The sequence below is a fragment of the Saimiri boliviensis genome, chromosome 4 (genome assembly GCF_048565385.1).
Source record: "Saimiri boliviensis isolate mSaiBol1 chromosome 4, mSaiBol1.pri, whole genome shotgun sequence".
Classification (NCBI taxonomy): Eukaryota; Metazoa; Chordata; class Mammalia; order Primates; family Cebidae; genus Saimiri; species Saimiri boliviensis.
This window is the reverse complement of record NC_133452.1, coordinates 153,645,621-153,661,749: the sequence shown is the minus strand read 5'-3', so window position 1 is coordinate 153,661,749 and position 16,129 is coordinate 153,645,621. Positions and strand designations below refer to the sequence as shown.

Below are 16,129 nucleotides of genomic sequence, written 5' to 3'. Positions count from 1 at the left end.
ATCTACGCTTGATCGATGTACCTGAATGTGACGAAGAGAATGAATCCAAGCTGGAAAATACGCTTCAGGACATTATTCAGGAAAATTTTCCCAGCCTAGTAAGGCAGGATAATATTCAACTCCAGGTAATACAGAGAACACCACAGAGATATTCCTCAAGAAGACCAACTCCAAGGCACATAATCGTCAGATTCACCAGGGTTGAAATGAAGGAGAAAATACTAAGGGCAGCCAGAGAGAAAGGTCAGGTTACCCATAAAGGGAAGCCTATCAGACTTACAGCAGATCTCTCAGCAGAAACCCTACAAGCCAGAAGAGAGTGGGGGCCAATATTCAACATCCTTAAAGAAAAGATCTTTCAACCCAGAATTTCACATCCAGCCAAACTAAGCTTCACATGTGAAGGAAAAATAAAGTTTTTTGTGAATAAGCAAGCACTCAGAGATTTCATCACCACCAGGCCTGCTTTACAAGAGCTTCTGAAAGAACCACTACACATATGAAAGGAACAAACAGTATCAGCCTTTCTAAAAAAATTATCAAAAAGAGCATCAATATAATGAAGAATTTACATCAACTAATGGACAAAATAGCCAGCTAATGGCAGTATTAAACTCACATATATTATTATTAATTCTAAATTTAAATTGACTAAATCCCCCAATCCAAAGACAGGCAATTTGAATAAAAAACTAAAACCCATCAGTATGCTGCATCCAGATCCATCTCACATTCGAGGATACACAAAGACTCCAAACAAGGGATGGAGAAAGATTTACCAACCAAACAGAGAGCTAAAATAAATAAATAAAAAGCAGAAGTTACAATTAAGCAACAAAGATCAAAAGAAGCAAAGAAGGACATTATATAATGATAAAAGGATCAATGCAACAACAAGAAGAGCTAAAGATCCTAAATATATACGCACCCAATACAGGAATACGCAGACATACAAGACTTATAAAGAGACTTAGACTCCCACATAATAATAGTGGGAGACTTCAACATTAATATTAGACAGATCAATGAGACAGAAAATTAACAACGATATTCAGGACTTGAATTCAGATCTGGAACAAGTAAATGTAATTAACATTTATAGAACTCTGCACTTTAAATATACAAAATATACACTCTTATCAGTACCACATCATATCAACTTAGAAGTTTAAAAGAAATCTTGGTTGGCTCCTTGTTTGCTATTCTCTTCCCTCATTTTCTTTCATGTCTCCATTATTAAGGACAATTATAGGCATACCCATATTTAGACTGCATTCTAGCGCGGGCAATAAAGCAATACCCCCATCCTCTCTCCTTCTTCCTCTTTCTCTTTCTTCCTCTTCTTCATTCTTTAAAAAAAAAAAAATTAAAAAAAAAATAATCTCTTCTTCTTCTTCTTCTTTTTTTGAGACAGGTTCTTAAAAAAAATAAAAATAAAATAAATAAATAAATAAATAAATGGTGATAATAGCTGTGCAACTTTGTAAATACAGTGTACTAAAAACTACTGAAGTATGCCTTTTGAAAGGATGAATTTTATGGTATGAAAGTTATACATCAATAAAATGATTATAAAAATAAGTACAGTATATGATTTAAGTATGTTATTGTACATAGTTCTCTGCTAATGTGCCATTTGACATATGTGTGGTAAAGATGTATGTGGGAGAGGGTATGTTGCTTTTCTTTATCTATTCGTTATGACACAATCACTGATATCTACATTTTCCTTACTCCTTTTAAACTCTTCATTGGGTTTCGTTTTATGGATGGTAGATCTAGAGTTTTTTCTCCTCTGTAGTATAAAGTACTTAATTTGATATTTTCTTCCTTGGTTTTGTTGCGTGTAGAACAGAAATGAACATGAAAGGAGGTGTAGTACACATTAAGCAGTAGTGTATTGTTTACTATTTACGTTTTATCTTTATTTTTTTCTCTAGAAACTTAGTTGAAATAACTTCTTTTTACTGAAAAATTTATGTTAGAGCTATCAACTTTTTTGTATGGTAGCTTTTTTTTGGGATAGAGATAAACTTTGGGAGTTAATATGGAAAATTGACTTCCATAAGAGGATGTCAATAATGTGTCCATTCATTGCACTGAAAGTCTTTTCTCATTGGAACTAAAATTGAATCGGGGAAAACCATTTTAAATAGCAAATATTTAAATCACATTTTAAATTTTTAAAATGTAGTATACATAACATAAAATTTATCTTAGCTATTCTTAAGTTTAGGAGTGCTGAGTACATTAGTTGTGCATCTAATCCTGAAAACTCTTTTCATCTTGCAAAATGGAAGTTCTGTACCTATTAACCAACAACTCTCATTTCTAACCCCTCCTCTCCATCCCAGGCAACCATCATTCTATTTTCTTTCTCTGTGAATTTGACTGTTCTAGGAATATCACATAAGTGAAATTATAAAGTATTGTTGCATGTGAGTGGCTTACTTAGCATAATTTTTTCAAGGTTTATGTTGTAGTATGTGTCAGAATTTTCTTTCTTTGAGAAGCTGAATATTCTCTTGTAAGTATGCACACTTTGTTTATTCATCTGTTGATGGACACTTGAGTAGCTTCCACTTTTTGGCTGTTTTAAATAATGCTGCTAGGAACATGAGCGGACAAGTACCTTTTTGACACCTTGGTTTCAGTTCCTTTGGGTGTATACCCATCAATAGAATTACTGGATCATATGGTAGTTCTATGTTTCATTCTTTCTGGAAACACCATACTGTTTTCCATACTGACTGTATGGAAATTTTACTTTCCCATCAGTGTTGTATAAGAGTTCTAATTTCTTCCTATCCTCGCCAAAGCTCGCTATTTTCTTGTATTTTATTAATAGCCATTCTCATGAGTATGAGGATTTTCCCCTGTGTTTTCTTCTAAGGGTTTTTCTTTTCAAGATTGTTTTGGCTATTCAAGGTCATTTGAAATTTTATATGAATTTTAAGATGTATTTCCTAATTTTTGCAAATAATGTGTCATTGGGATTTTGATTGGGATTAAATTGAATTTGTGGTTGTTTTGCTCATTGCAGATAATGGTAAGTTTTCCAATCCATTAACATGGGGTGCCTTTTCTATTTATTTATGTCTTAATTTCTTTCACTATTGTTTTGTAGTTTTCATTGTATGAGTCTTTCATCATCTTTGCTACTTTCTAAGTGTTTTTTAATGCTATTGTAAATGAAATTGTTTTCTTAATTTCTTTTTTGAATTATTTATTGGTAGTATATAGAAACAACTGAATTGTCTGTTGATTTTGTATGGTACTTTGCTGAGTTCCTTTATTCTAATAGTTTTTTTTTTTTTTGTAGAGCTTTTGGGGTTTTCTGCATATAAGATCATATCATTTATGAACAGAAATCATTTTACTTCATTCTAATTTGAATATCTTTTATTTTTTTTTTCTTGCCTAACTGCTTTGGCTAGACCATCCAGTACTCTGTTGAATCGAAGTGGAAAAAGCAGGCATCCTTGTCCTGTTCCTGATCTTAGAGGAAAAGCTTTCAGTCTTTCAACATGAGTATAATGTCAACTATGAATTTTTATTATGTTGAGATTGTTCCCTTCTTCTAGTTTTAGTGTTTTTATCATGAAAGGATGTTGAATTTTGTTAGATAATTATTCTATGTGAATTAGGATAACCATGTGTTTTTTTTCCTTTCGTTCTCCCAATCTACTATATTATTACATTGACAGATTTTCTTATGTTGAACCATTCTTGCATTCCAGGAATAAATCCCACGTGGAAATCATGTATAATCCTTTTAACATCATGCAGAATTTAGTTTGCCAGTATTTTGTTGAGGATTTTTGCATTAGCATTTGTAAGGGGTATTGGTCTGTAGTTTTCTTTTCTTGTACGTCTTTGGTTTTGGTATCGGGGTAATGCTGCCTTATAGAATGAGTAAGGATTTATTCCTTCTTCTTCATTTTCTTTTTAAAAAGAGTTTGAGAATGGTCAGTGCTGGTTGACCAAAATTCTACCAAATTGAATTTGATAGAATTCACCAGTGAAGTAATGAAGTCCAAGGTTTTTCATCTTGAGGTTTTTTATTACTGATTCAGTTTCCCATTTCTTCAGGATTCAGTCTTGATAGGTTTTGTGTTTGTGGAAATTTGTCCATTTCTTTGAGGATATCCAGTTTGTTTGCATACATTGTTTATAGCACTCTCTTATAGTCCTTTTTATTTCTGTAAGATTTATGGTAATAATCCCATTCATTATGGTTTTAGTAACTTGAGTCTTTTTTTTTCTTAGTCAATCTAGATAAATGTTTGTTAATTTTGATCATTTAAATTGGTTTATCTTCAATCATGTTGATTCTTTCTTCTGCTCAAATATGCTTTTGAACTCCTCTAGTGAATTATTCATTTCAGTTATTATACTTTTAATTTTCAGAGTTTCTTATAGGTTCCTTTCTGTTTTATATTGACTGCTGGTAGATATAAACAGTAATGGTATTGATGTTAACATTTTGTTCATGTATCATTTTTCACATCTGACTGGCATGAGATTGTATGTATCTCATTGTGGTTTTAATTTGCATTTGCCTGATGATTAGTGATGTTGAGTATTTTTTCATCTTTGTTGGCTGTTTGTATGTCTTCATTTGAGAAGTGTCTGTTCATATTTCTTTGCTCACTTTAATGGAGTTTTCTTTCTTGTTCATTTGTTTAAATTCCTTATAAATTCTGGATATTAGTCTTTTGTTGGATGCATAGTTTGCAAATACTTTCTCTTATTCCGTAAGTTGTTTGTTTATTGTTTTGTTTCTTTTGCTGTGCAGAGGCTCCTTACTTTAAGTCTCATTTGTCAATTTTTGTTTGTCACAATTGCTTTTGAGGTCTTAGTCATAAATTCTTTGCTTAGGCCAATGCACAGAAGGATTTTTCCAAAGTTTTCTTCTAGAGTTTTTCTAGTTTGAGGTCTTACATGTAAGTCTTTAATCTTCAGCTATTTTGTGTATATGGTAAGAGTTAGGGGCCCAGTTTCATTCATCCATAAATGGCTAGCCAGTTTTCCTTGCACTGTTTATTGAGTAGGGTGTCATTTCCCCATTGTTTGTTTTTGTTGATGTTAAAGATCAGTTAGTTGTAGGTGTGTGATTTTATTTCTGAGTTCTCTATCCTGTTCCATTGATCTCTATGTCTATTTTTGTACCAGTACTATGATGTTTTGGTTACTCTAGCCTTGTAGTATGGTTTGAAGTCAGGTAATGTGATGCTTCCAGCTTTGTTCTTTTTGCTTTGGATTGCTTTGGCTATTCAGTCTTTTTTTGTGGTGGCGGGGGGTGGGGGTTCCATATGAATTTCTAATTTTTTTTTCTGATTGTGTGGAAAATGGCATTGGTAATTTGATGGAAATTGAATTTAACCTGTAAATTGCTTTGGGCAATGTGATCATTTTAATGATATTGATTCTTCTAATCTGTGAGCATGGAATGTTTTTCCATTTGTTTATGTCATCTGTGATTTCTTTCATCAGTATTTTATAGTTTTCGCTGTAGAGATCTTTCACTTCCTTGGTTATATATAGGAGTTAGTGTGTGTGTGTGTGTCTATTGTAAATGAGATTGAGTTCTTGATTTGGTTCTCAGATTGAATGTTGTTGGTGTATAAAAATGCTGTGGGTTTTATTTATTTATTTATAGGTTTCTTTCTCAAATAAGTTGATCCTCTGGATTTTTGTACATTGCTTTTGTATGCCGAAAAGTTACTGATGTTGTTTATCAGGTCTTTGAGTCTTTTGGAGTATTCTTTAGGGTTTTCTAGGTATAGGATCATGTCAGCAAACAGAGATAATTTGTCTTCGTCTTTTCCTATTTGGATACCTTATATTTCTTATTTCTTTCTCATGCTTGATTGCTCCAGCTAGGACTTTCAGTACTATGTTGAATAGGAGTGGTGAGAGTGGACAACCTTGTCCTGTTCTAGTTTTTAGGGGGAATGATTGCAGCTTTTGCCCATTCAGTATTATGTTGACTGTGGGTTTGTCATATATGGCTCTTATTATTTTCAGGTATGTTCCTTTGATACCTCGTTTGTTGAGGGTTTCATTATGAAGGGATATTGAATTTTATCAAATACCTTTTCTTTGTCTATTGAGAAGTTCATGTTATTTTTGCTTTTAACTCTGTTTATATGGTAAATCACATTTATTGATTTGTGTTTGTTGAATCATCCTTGCACTCCAGGGGTAAAACCCACTTGATCATGGTGAACTGTCTTTTTGATGTGCTGTTGGATTTGGTTTGCTAGCATTTTGTTGAGGATTTTTGGGTCTATGTTTATCAGGAATGTGAACCTGTAGTTTTCTTTTTTTGTTATGGCATTGCTAGGTTTTGGAATCAGGATAATACTAGTTGCATAGAATGAGAGGAAGGAGAAATCCCCTCTGTTTAATTTTTTGGAGTAGTTTCAGTAAGATTTGTACCATTTCTTTGTACATCTGATGGAATTTAGCTGTAAATCCATCTGTTCTAGGGCTTTTTTTGGTTGGTAGATTTTTTAATTTTTATTACTAATTGAATTTTATAACTTGTTCTTGATCTGTTCAGAATTTCAGTTCCCATCTGATTCAATTTGGAAGGTGATGCATTTCTAGGAATTAATCCATTTCCTCTAGGTCTTCTAATTTGTGCACATAGAGATGTTCTTAGTAGTCTCTGATCATCTTTTGTCTTTCTGCGATGTCAGTTATGATGTCACTTTTGTCATTTCTGATTGTGCTTATTTGAATCTCTTTTCTTTTTTTCTTGGTTAATCTAGCCAGCAGTCTGTCAGTCTTGTTTCTCTTTTCTAATAACCAAATTTTTGTGTTATTGATACTTTATGTGGCTTTTGGTCTCAATTTCATTTAGCTCTGCTCTGATCATAATTATTTCTTCTGCTAGCTTTGGGTTTAGTTTGTTCTTGTCTTTCTAGTTCTTTAAAGTCTTGTGTTAGGTTGTTAATTTAAGATCTTTGTGTGTTTCAATGTAGGCATTGAACGTTGTAAACGTTCTTCTTAATACTGCTTTTCTGTATTTCAGAGGTATGTTATATTTTTATTTTCAATTGATTCAATTAATTTTTTTATCTTTGCCTTAATTGTTTACCCAAAAGTCATTCAGGAGCAGTTTGTTTAGTTTCCATGTACTTGCATGGTTCTTAGGGTTCCTCTTGGTGTTTGTTTTGATTTTATTCCACTGTGGTCTGAGAAGATGCTTACTATGATTTTGATTGATTTGAATTTATTGAGACCTGCTTTATGATTGAGCACATGGTCAATTTTAGAGAATATTCCATGCACATATGAGAAGAATGTATATTCTGTGGTAGTTGGGGGGAGTGGAGTATTCTGCAGATGTCCATTAGGTTGAGAGTCTAATATATGTCCAAATCTATGTTAGTTTTGTGCCTTGATCTGTCTAGTGCTGCTGGTGGGGTGTTGAAGTCTCCCTCTGTTATGGTATGGCCATCTCTTTTTTTTATGTTCTGGTAGTATTTTATAAATCTGGGTGCTGCGACGTTGGGTACATATATATTCAGAATACTATATCTTATTGAGTCGAGCTCTTTATCATTATGTTGTACCCTTCTTTGTCTTTTTTTACTCTTCTAAAGTTTGTTTTATCTCATACAAGAGTAGCAATCTCTGTTCTTTTTTTTTTACACTTGCATGAAAGATCTTTCTCCATCCCTTTATTTTGAGCCTACGGGTGTCATTACATGTAAGCTAGGTCTCTTGAAGGTAGCAGAGGTTGGATCTTGTTTTTTTAATCCAACTTGCCACTGTATATCTTTTAAGTGGACCATTTAGCTGCTTATGTTCAAGGTTAATATTGATATGTAAAATTTTATTCTTTTAATACTGTTGTTAACTAGTTGCTTTGTAGTCTTAATCGTGCAGTTGCTTTATAGGGTCTGAGCTTTGTACTTATGTATGCTTTTATGGTAGCAAGTATCATTCTTTTGTTTCCGTGTTGAGCACTCCTTTGAACATTTCCTGTAGGTCCAGTGTGATGGTGATAAATTCCCTTTGTGTTTGCTTGTCTGGGAAATACTTTATTTCTTCTTTGTTTATGAAGCTTAGATGAACAGGATATAAAATTCTTGGCTGGCAGTTTTCTTTTTTAAGAAGGCTAAAACTAGGCCCCAATCTCTTCTGACTTGTAAAGCTTTGGCTGAGAAGTCCACTGTTAGCCTGATGGATTTTCCTCTATAGGTAATTTGACCCTTTTCTCTAGCTGCCTTTATGATTTTTCTTTCATGTTGACCTTAGACAGTCTGATGACTATATGTCTTGGGGATATCATCTTAATATGGTATCTCACAGGAGTCTCTGAATTTCTTGATTCTAGATTTCAACTTCCGTGGCAAGATTGGGGAAATTTTCCTGGATTATTCCTTCAAATATGTTTTTCAAGTTGCTTACTTTTTCTTCTTTCTCAGGAATGCTAGTAAGTGAAAGGTTTGTTTGCTTTACATAATTCCATATTTCTTGAAGGTTTTGTTCATTTTTTTAAAATTCCTTTTTCTTTATTTTTGTCTGACTTGGTTAATTTGATAGACTGGCCTACAAGCTCTGTAATTCTTCTGCTTTGTCTAGCCTATTAACTATATTTTGAAATTCCTTTATTAAATTTTAGAGTTCAAGTAGTTCTTTTTTTTTTTTTTTGAGATGGAGTTTCGCTCTTGTTGCCCAGGCTGGAGTGCAATGGCGGGATCTCGGCTCACCGCAACCTCCGCCTCCTGGGTTCAGGCAATTCTCCTGCCTCAGCTTCCTGAGTAGCTGGGATTACAGGCACACGCCACCCATGCCCAGCTAATTTTTTGTATTTTTAGTAGAGACGGGGTTTCACCATGTTGACCAGGATGGCCTCGATCTCTTGACCTCGTGATTCACCCGCCTCGGCCTCCCAAAGTGCTGGGATCACAGGCTTGAGCCACCGCGCCCGGCTGAGTTCAAGTAGTTCTATTTGTTTCTCTCTTAATATAGCTATCTTGTCTATCATATCTTAAATCAGTTTTCTGGTTTCTTTGTATTGGATTTCAGCTTTTTCTTTGATCTTGTTGAGTTTAGTTGCAATACATATTTTTGATTCTTTATCTGTGATCCCATATATTTCAGTCTGGTTAGGATCCATTGCTAGAGAGCTAATGTGATTCCTTGAGGTGCCAGGACACTCTGGCTTTTTGTACTCCCAGAGTTCTTTCATTGATTCCTTCCCATTTGAGGATGCTGTCTCTTCTTATTTTTATTTTGCCATCATTTGGATGTAACTGTTTTTTCTTTTTTTCCCTTAAAGGTATGACTATGGTATATATATTGTGTATGATCATTTGCTTTTGTTTCTGGGTGCTTCCAGAGAGCCAAAATGCTATATGGGTTCGTTGGTTATGGACAGCTTCTGTGCAGTGGCTTTCTCAGATGATGTTTGTTGTAGTGATGTATTGGCTTTAAGAACTGACACGTAACACCTTATCTCCTGTGGAGCAGAGGGTATGGAGGTCCCAAGGGGCTCATCTTGTGTACTAGCACTAAGCCCTTTTGGTAGCAGATTTTTATTTGGTGGTGTGGTTTGGGCTGCAGTTCAGTACATGGCACTGCAGAGTAAGAGCCAGAAGGTAGGCTGATGTGGGGTGGAAGCACCTGCCCTGACCAGGCAGGGGATGATGGCAGAAAGAGATCCTGTGGGGTATGCTGAGGTCTTGGGGGAGAAGGTAGGTGGGTACACCTACTCCTCATCCCGTGCTGGCAAGAACATGATCCACTTCCTATCATGCCCCTGTCACAAGGCTCCCAGCCTTCATTTCATAAGTAAGTGTACCTGGCTGCGGGTTGTGGGTACATTCTTCTGAGGGCTGCCACCAAAATGGGCACAGGGAGAGTCTCTTCCTTCAGATGAGAGCAGGCAACTCTGCGAATGGTCCTACTTTACCAGGATGTTGCTGCTGTGTGTCAGGAAGGGGAGTTGGGCCCCACTTTTCCTGAAAGCTTGAGCTGTGGAGGGCTCACTTTTGTCAGGAGTGGAGCTGCCATGAGAAGCACAAAATAGGTTTTGTGTCTGAGTGCATGTGCTGGCCCCTGGCAGGGAGAACACTGCTGCATCAGCAACATAGTAGGGGGATGCAAGAGATGACCCCCTCTCCGCACCCATTCTTGGGTGATGATACTACCCGTTGCTGTGGTTAGCCCTGTGCCTGGATTTCCTTCCTCTGTCCTGAGGGTGGCTTTTGGTGGGCTGCACTCTATTCCATTTAGGGATGGCCCACACAGAGGATTAGATCTCCAGAGATCTCACAGTTACCTGGGAAACCACTGGTTCCCTGTGCTTGCCAGAGTTAGAGTGGATTGTGGGGTGTGTTTGCAGGGAATCTGGTGGTGTGGTGACTCAAGGGCAGAGAGTCCCTGGGCAGGGCAACATCCCACTGCCAGTGCAAGGTCTATATGGTATCTGGTATCTGAGGGGAGTGAGGATACTCCTGCATGCACAAGTTGGCCACCAGATTCTCCAGCCCCAGGAAGTTTTCAGATCACCACCAATAGCATTGCTCAGGGTCACAAGAGCAGAGGAGACCTCTCCAACAGTTTCCTGGTCAGGAGATTGATGGAGGGGTAAAGGGAGCAGAGAACCACTCCCACCTACTCGTTCCACAGGACTCCAAGGTCCTTGAAGGTTGATCTCTGCCAGACTCTTGCTTTTTTTTTTCTGCACCCCAGCTTCTTCCCTTGGGCACTCTGACAGGTCCTGGCTCCCTTCCCTCAGTTTTCTGTAAAGAATTTGTCCATTCACCAATATCTTTGATTTTTTTTTTTTTTTTAAAGAAAAACTGGCTTTTGATGTCCCTAGTAAGCCATCTTGGTACCAAAAAAAAGAAAAAAACGAACACGAAACAAAAAACAGTTGCATCTGTTATTGAATGACCTAGTCTTTAAGTGTCTGGCTTTCCAAGAGGGAAAAGAGAACAAAGAAGGGGGACAAAACCAGACGTTGGCCTTTTAAATCCTCTGAAAATTGCTAGCCAGAGCAGGAGGGGTTAGCAACAGTAGCCACCTCTGTTGTTTGCATCTGCCTGATCAGAAGCAGCAGTTGTGATCGGAACACAGACTCCCTGATGTTTGGAGCACAGGGTCCTTATTGGCCCACCTTGACTTTCATAAGCCACGTACAAGCTACTTGAGGGAACAAGTGCATGGCTGCCTTTCCAGGAGTTGGGTAGTTGCCATTGTGCTAAAACCTGAAATCAACTGAAATTAACCTTAATTTACCCTCCAAACCTTCTCCTAGAAATTGCACACCTTTAATAGATGCCAGAGTCCCAAAATAGTTACATCAGACAGATTCTGCCAGTGTGATTGTGGTCTAGGTAGGGTGACAGATTCTTGATGCTTCTTACTCTGACATCTTCCCTGTATCTCCTAAATCATGATGTTTCAAAGAATGTGGTACAACACAGTCTACAGTTACTCTCCTATATTCCTATAGCTCTCATGCTATATAATTAGCCCTTTCCTTTGTCTACCAAATAAGGTAATTATTTACATGTGTGTTCATCTTCCTAACTGTATGATGAACTCTTCCACTAGTCTTCCCATAGTATACATAGAATATATTCAATAACTATTTGAATGCGAGAATTATACATTATAAATGTGGTTTCTTCATTTCTTCATCATTGGCTTGTGATTTTAAAGATATTTGAGTTTGCACACAGAAAAATTGAAGAAGTTTACATCCAGCATCTTTATCTCAGTAAAATGGAGTAAGTTCATCCCTCTGTTGAAAGTGATTGGGTGGGGATGAGTTTCAAGGTGGCATGAGATGTGTAACACCCACCGTGTGTACGTCGGGGAACAATCTAATAGTAATAAATTTAAGTGCTGATTGGCAGCTAAGGCCCACGCAAGGTTGGATAGCATTCATTGCAATGGATTTAATGTCTTTCTTCAAACTATTTCATGGCTTAAAAGTAGAGCAGAGAACATGAGTCGTTGGGACAATCTAAGTTTAGAGAATGCTGAAAACGGGAAAATCATGTATGAACTAGGTGCTGAACTAGGAAAGGAGAAATGAGGGAGGGTGATAAATAATGCCAGGATGGATGTGAAAAGCATATATAATAATGGGAAGAATAGGAAATGGTGAGATGTTAGGAAAAGAATGATCTGGATTCTAAAGTTAGCAAGTGAGGATTAATTTGCTCTTTCCCACTGAGTTAAGAAAATGATAGAAAATTTGACCATGAAGTCCTACATTTTCAATTTATAATTAGTTGTTGATTTCCTCACTCAGCAGTCATTTAATATGTCTCTTATGTGTCATGTTCTGTGCTAAGCAGCAAGACAACAAAGATGCAAAAGTAAAATTTATCTTAGCAGTTCTGGTGCTTACCAGAGCTTAGCATTCAGTAAATACTTGTTGATTTTAATTGATACTTACATAATCTGATACATCCAATAAAATTTTCTAGCTTTCCGTTAGTCAACAGTAACAGCAGGACTGTATTATTTGTGTGACCTTCCACTTTAATTTTCATTACATGTAGACTCTAGTATCTTGTTCAGATTAATTTTCCTACTTAATAGAAAAATTGTGAATCTGACTGTGAGGGGAGGCAGTATGAACTCATTTATTCCTGTTTGGAGAAATATTAGCTGGATAGCTAGAATTTTAAATAAGGTGGGAAGTCAAGTTTTACATCAGCAATCAAATGAATAATAGTTTAGAAGTTTTATTTTTTAACTTCTCATTTTGAAATAATTTCAGATTTACAAAAAAAATTACAGAAATAGAACAAGCAATTTCAGCTTTCCCAATGTTAGCATTTACTATAACCACAGTACAATAATTAAAGCAGAAAATTAACATTAGTAAACACTTTAATCCACAGGCCTTATTCAGATTCCATCAATTATCCCACCAGTAAGTATCCTTTTTTGTGGAATGGGATCCCATCCAGGATCGCACATTATATTGAGTCACAGTATCTTCTTATCTTCTTGAATGTGGAACAATTCTTTAGTCTTTGTCTTTCATGACCTCAATACTTTGGAAGAGTACTGGCCAAGACTGGGCATGGTGGCTCATGTCTGTAATTTCAGTGCTTTGGAAGGCTGAGGTAGTGAGCTGTGATCACACCATTGCACTCCAGCCTGGACGACAGATTGAGACCCTGTCTCAGAAAAAAAACAAACAAACAACAACAAAAAAAAACAGACAAAAAACCATAGTGGCCAGTGATGTTTCAAGATGTCTGTACATTTGGATTTTTCTATTTTCCTGTAATTAACTATAAGTTAGTGCTTTTTTGTCAAAAATAGTAGAAGAGTAGTGTTGTATCCTTCCCAGTGCATCACATCAGGAGGCACATAATGTTGCTCTGTCTCATTACTGTTGACATTAATTTTGATCACTTGATTAAGGATGTGTCTGCGAGGTTTCTCCTCAGTTAACACTGTTTTCTAATGTTTAGTTAATGATTACCCTATGGGAGAGATATTTTGAGACTATCAAAATATCCTGTTTCTATTTGTACTTTTACCCACTGATTTTATCATCCATTAAAATTCTTTTTGAAACAATTATGACTAATGTGTTTACCAATTGGAGATTTTTTTTTCTCATCATTTCTTTTAAAATTGCTAATTGGGGCCTGGCTTGGTAGCTCACGCCTGTAATCCCAGCACTTTGGGAGGCTGAGGCAGGTGGATCACCTTAGGTCAGGAGTTCGAGACCAACCTGGCCAATGGGGTGAAACCCCATCTCTACTAAAAATACAAAAATTAGCCAAGTGTGCTGGCACACACCTGTAATCCTAGCTACTCAGGAGGCTGAGGCAGGAGAATTGCTTGAACCTGGAAGGTGGAGTTTGCAGAGAGGCAAGATTGCACCACTGTACTCCAGCCTGGGTGACAGAACGAAACTCTGTCTCAAAAAAAAATTTACTAATTGGATTTCTATTGTAAGGAAGTTTTTCTCTTCTCTCTCACTGATTTACTTATTCAATTATTTACGTCACCATGGACTCAGAGAGATTTGCTTTATTCTTTTGAGTTATAATTCATTACAACCATTATGTATTTTGTTGCTCAGATTGTCACAGATCTGACCACTGGAAACTCCATGAAGTTGACATCTGTGTCCTTGCAACATGTCACTATTATTTTTTGTGTGTTTCCTTTCTAGTGCCACAGGGTATTCCACATTCATCTTTAGATAGTATTTTCTTTGAATGTGTGGTTTGCATTTCAAATTATTTTTTGCTTTTTCTTTAGGTATGAGGATACATGGGCTGCACTTCACAGAAGAGCCAAGGAATGTGCAAGTGCTGGAGAGGTAAAGATGTGGCTAATCTTATACTCGTCGTGAAGTGTCCTTTTTCAGTGCTAAATGGTAGTTTTTAAAAATTGAATTTATAATTATGTCAAAATGTTTTGCAGGATATCTGAAATTGAATCTATTCACTGATTATGAAACTCCCTGAATAAAGCACCTTTTTATCATTTCCCTGTCAAGTAATTTAGTTTAGTTGAGGTAGAGAATTTATAACTTTTATTCTAAGGACAGGTGAACATTTGTTTTATGTAGTTAGTCTGATGAGTTATGTAAATTAGATATCTCTTTCTACTCAGTATTTAAGAATTCCTTATTATTTGGTCAGAAACTTAACTTTGCTCAGTCTATCTAAAATTATTAATTTGCCTAACATATACTAAAATTTCAGGGATCATCCTCAATTCACTTAGAAGAACAAAGTATTTTTAAGCACTAATGACTTGTAATTTAAATGACTTGGTAAATGTACTTAGCCAAGATCGAGTACTCTGTGTTGTTGATGTCAGTCAAACTTTATTTTTTTCTGAAGTGATTTCTGTAATTCTGACTTTAAATAAATTTAGACTGATTTTCTTTACCATTTACCAAATTAATGAATCTGTAATAGTTATATACAACACAGGAATATATATGATGAAATGTAGACACTAGCATTTCTCTTAGAACTTACGAGAATAAGAAAATGTAGGTTTCTGGTAGTAAGGCAGAAAAGATACTTTGAAAAGACCTACAGCTATCAAACACTTAAATATTGGGTGTATTTTTAAAAAATTATTTAAGATACATTAAGCTCACAAAAATTAAGGGAAACATAAAGGGCCAACAACAGTAAACAGAACAGGGAACTGAAATCAGAGTCATTAAAAGAAAACAAAATGTGGAAGCCGGGATTAAAATACTAAAATGAAAGCTTTGGAGATTTGTGGGAATAGGAGACTGTCTGTGGGGATCTGAATCTGAGACTCTTGATAAAGCTCTTTGGCCTTTGAGATGGCTACATCCCCCAAGTGAAAGGTTAAGCTAGAGGAAAATAATGTGCCTGTTGGCTAAAGGAGTCAACAAGGAAACCTGTCTGTCTTCATAACAAGTTGGCACAGCCTCTTTTCTTGATTTGTTACTGTGTTATTGGCCTCATGGGAGTATGGGGTTCTCAGTTAAATTTCCTGCATGATCAAGGAACCTCTAAGTTAAGAAATGAAAGAGTTGCAGATGATTTGTGTCCTTTGACACCCAACGAAAATAAATGCAAATTTTCATGGATGAAACTGTCTAAACCTAGGCCCCTCAGATTTCTACAGATTAAATCAGGCTCCCTGTCCTCAAAATATTAGCAAACACACAATTAAACCACCAGAAGTCTGAGTCACCAGAACCAAAGACTGAGATTTAGACCCACAAAGGACTTTAGATATTGCACTATTGAATATTGACTATTAAATAGTTATATATAAAATCTTTCAAGAGTAAAAGATGGACTTAAATGTGAGTAAGGAAGAAGGTACTATCAAACATTTAAAAGTCATTGAAATTAAAAACCTAAAAGATGTACTTAATGGCAATTCGAGGCAGCTGAAGGAAGAAATAATGAAGTAGAGAGTCAGAGAATACATGGAAAGGATCTCAGAAAAAAAATAGAAAATATGAAAGAGGAATTAATAGGCAGAGAATATTTATAAAAGGTCTTTAGGTTGAACCAGGTGAGATTGCCAATATTTGATGAATTTTGATCTGTAAAGTTGCAGTTTCATATGAGTTAGCCCGACATATCCAGTAAACCCAAACAGTTCTAGAAAGAGC

General features: G+C 35.9%; 1 protein-coding gene across 2 annotated transcripts in view; it reads left to right on the top strand.

The window, feature by feature from the left end:
- DTNBP1 (dystrobrevin binding protein 1) overlaps nucleotides 1-16,129 on the top strand; it is a 148,450-nt gene that overhangs the window by 15,011 nt on the left and 117,310 nt on the right. For both annotated transcript variants that reach the window (XM_074398474.1, XM_039462609.2), the window contains exon 4: nucleotides 14,272-14,332. In XM_074398474.1, the coding sequence (XP_074254575.1) occupies nucleotides 14,272-14,332 (61 nt within the window). The remainder of the gene's footprint in view (nucleotides 1-14,271; nucleotides 14,333-16,129) is intronic.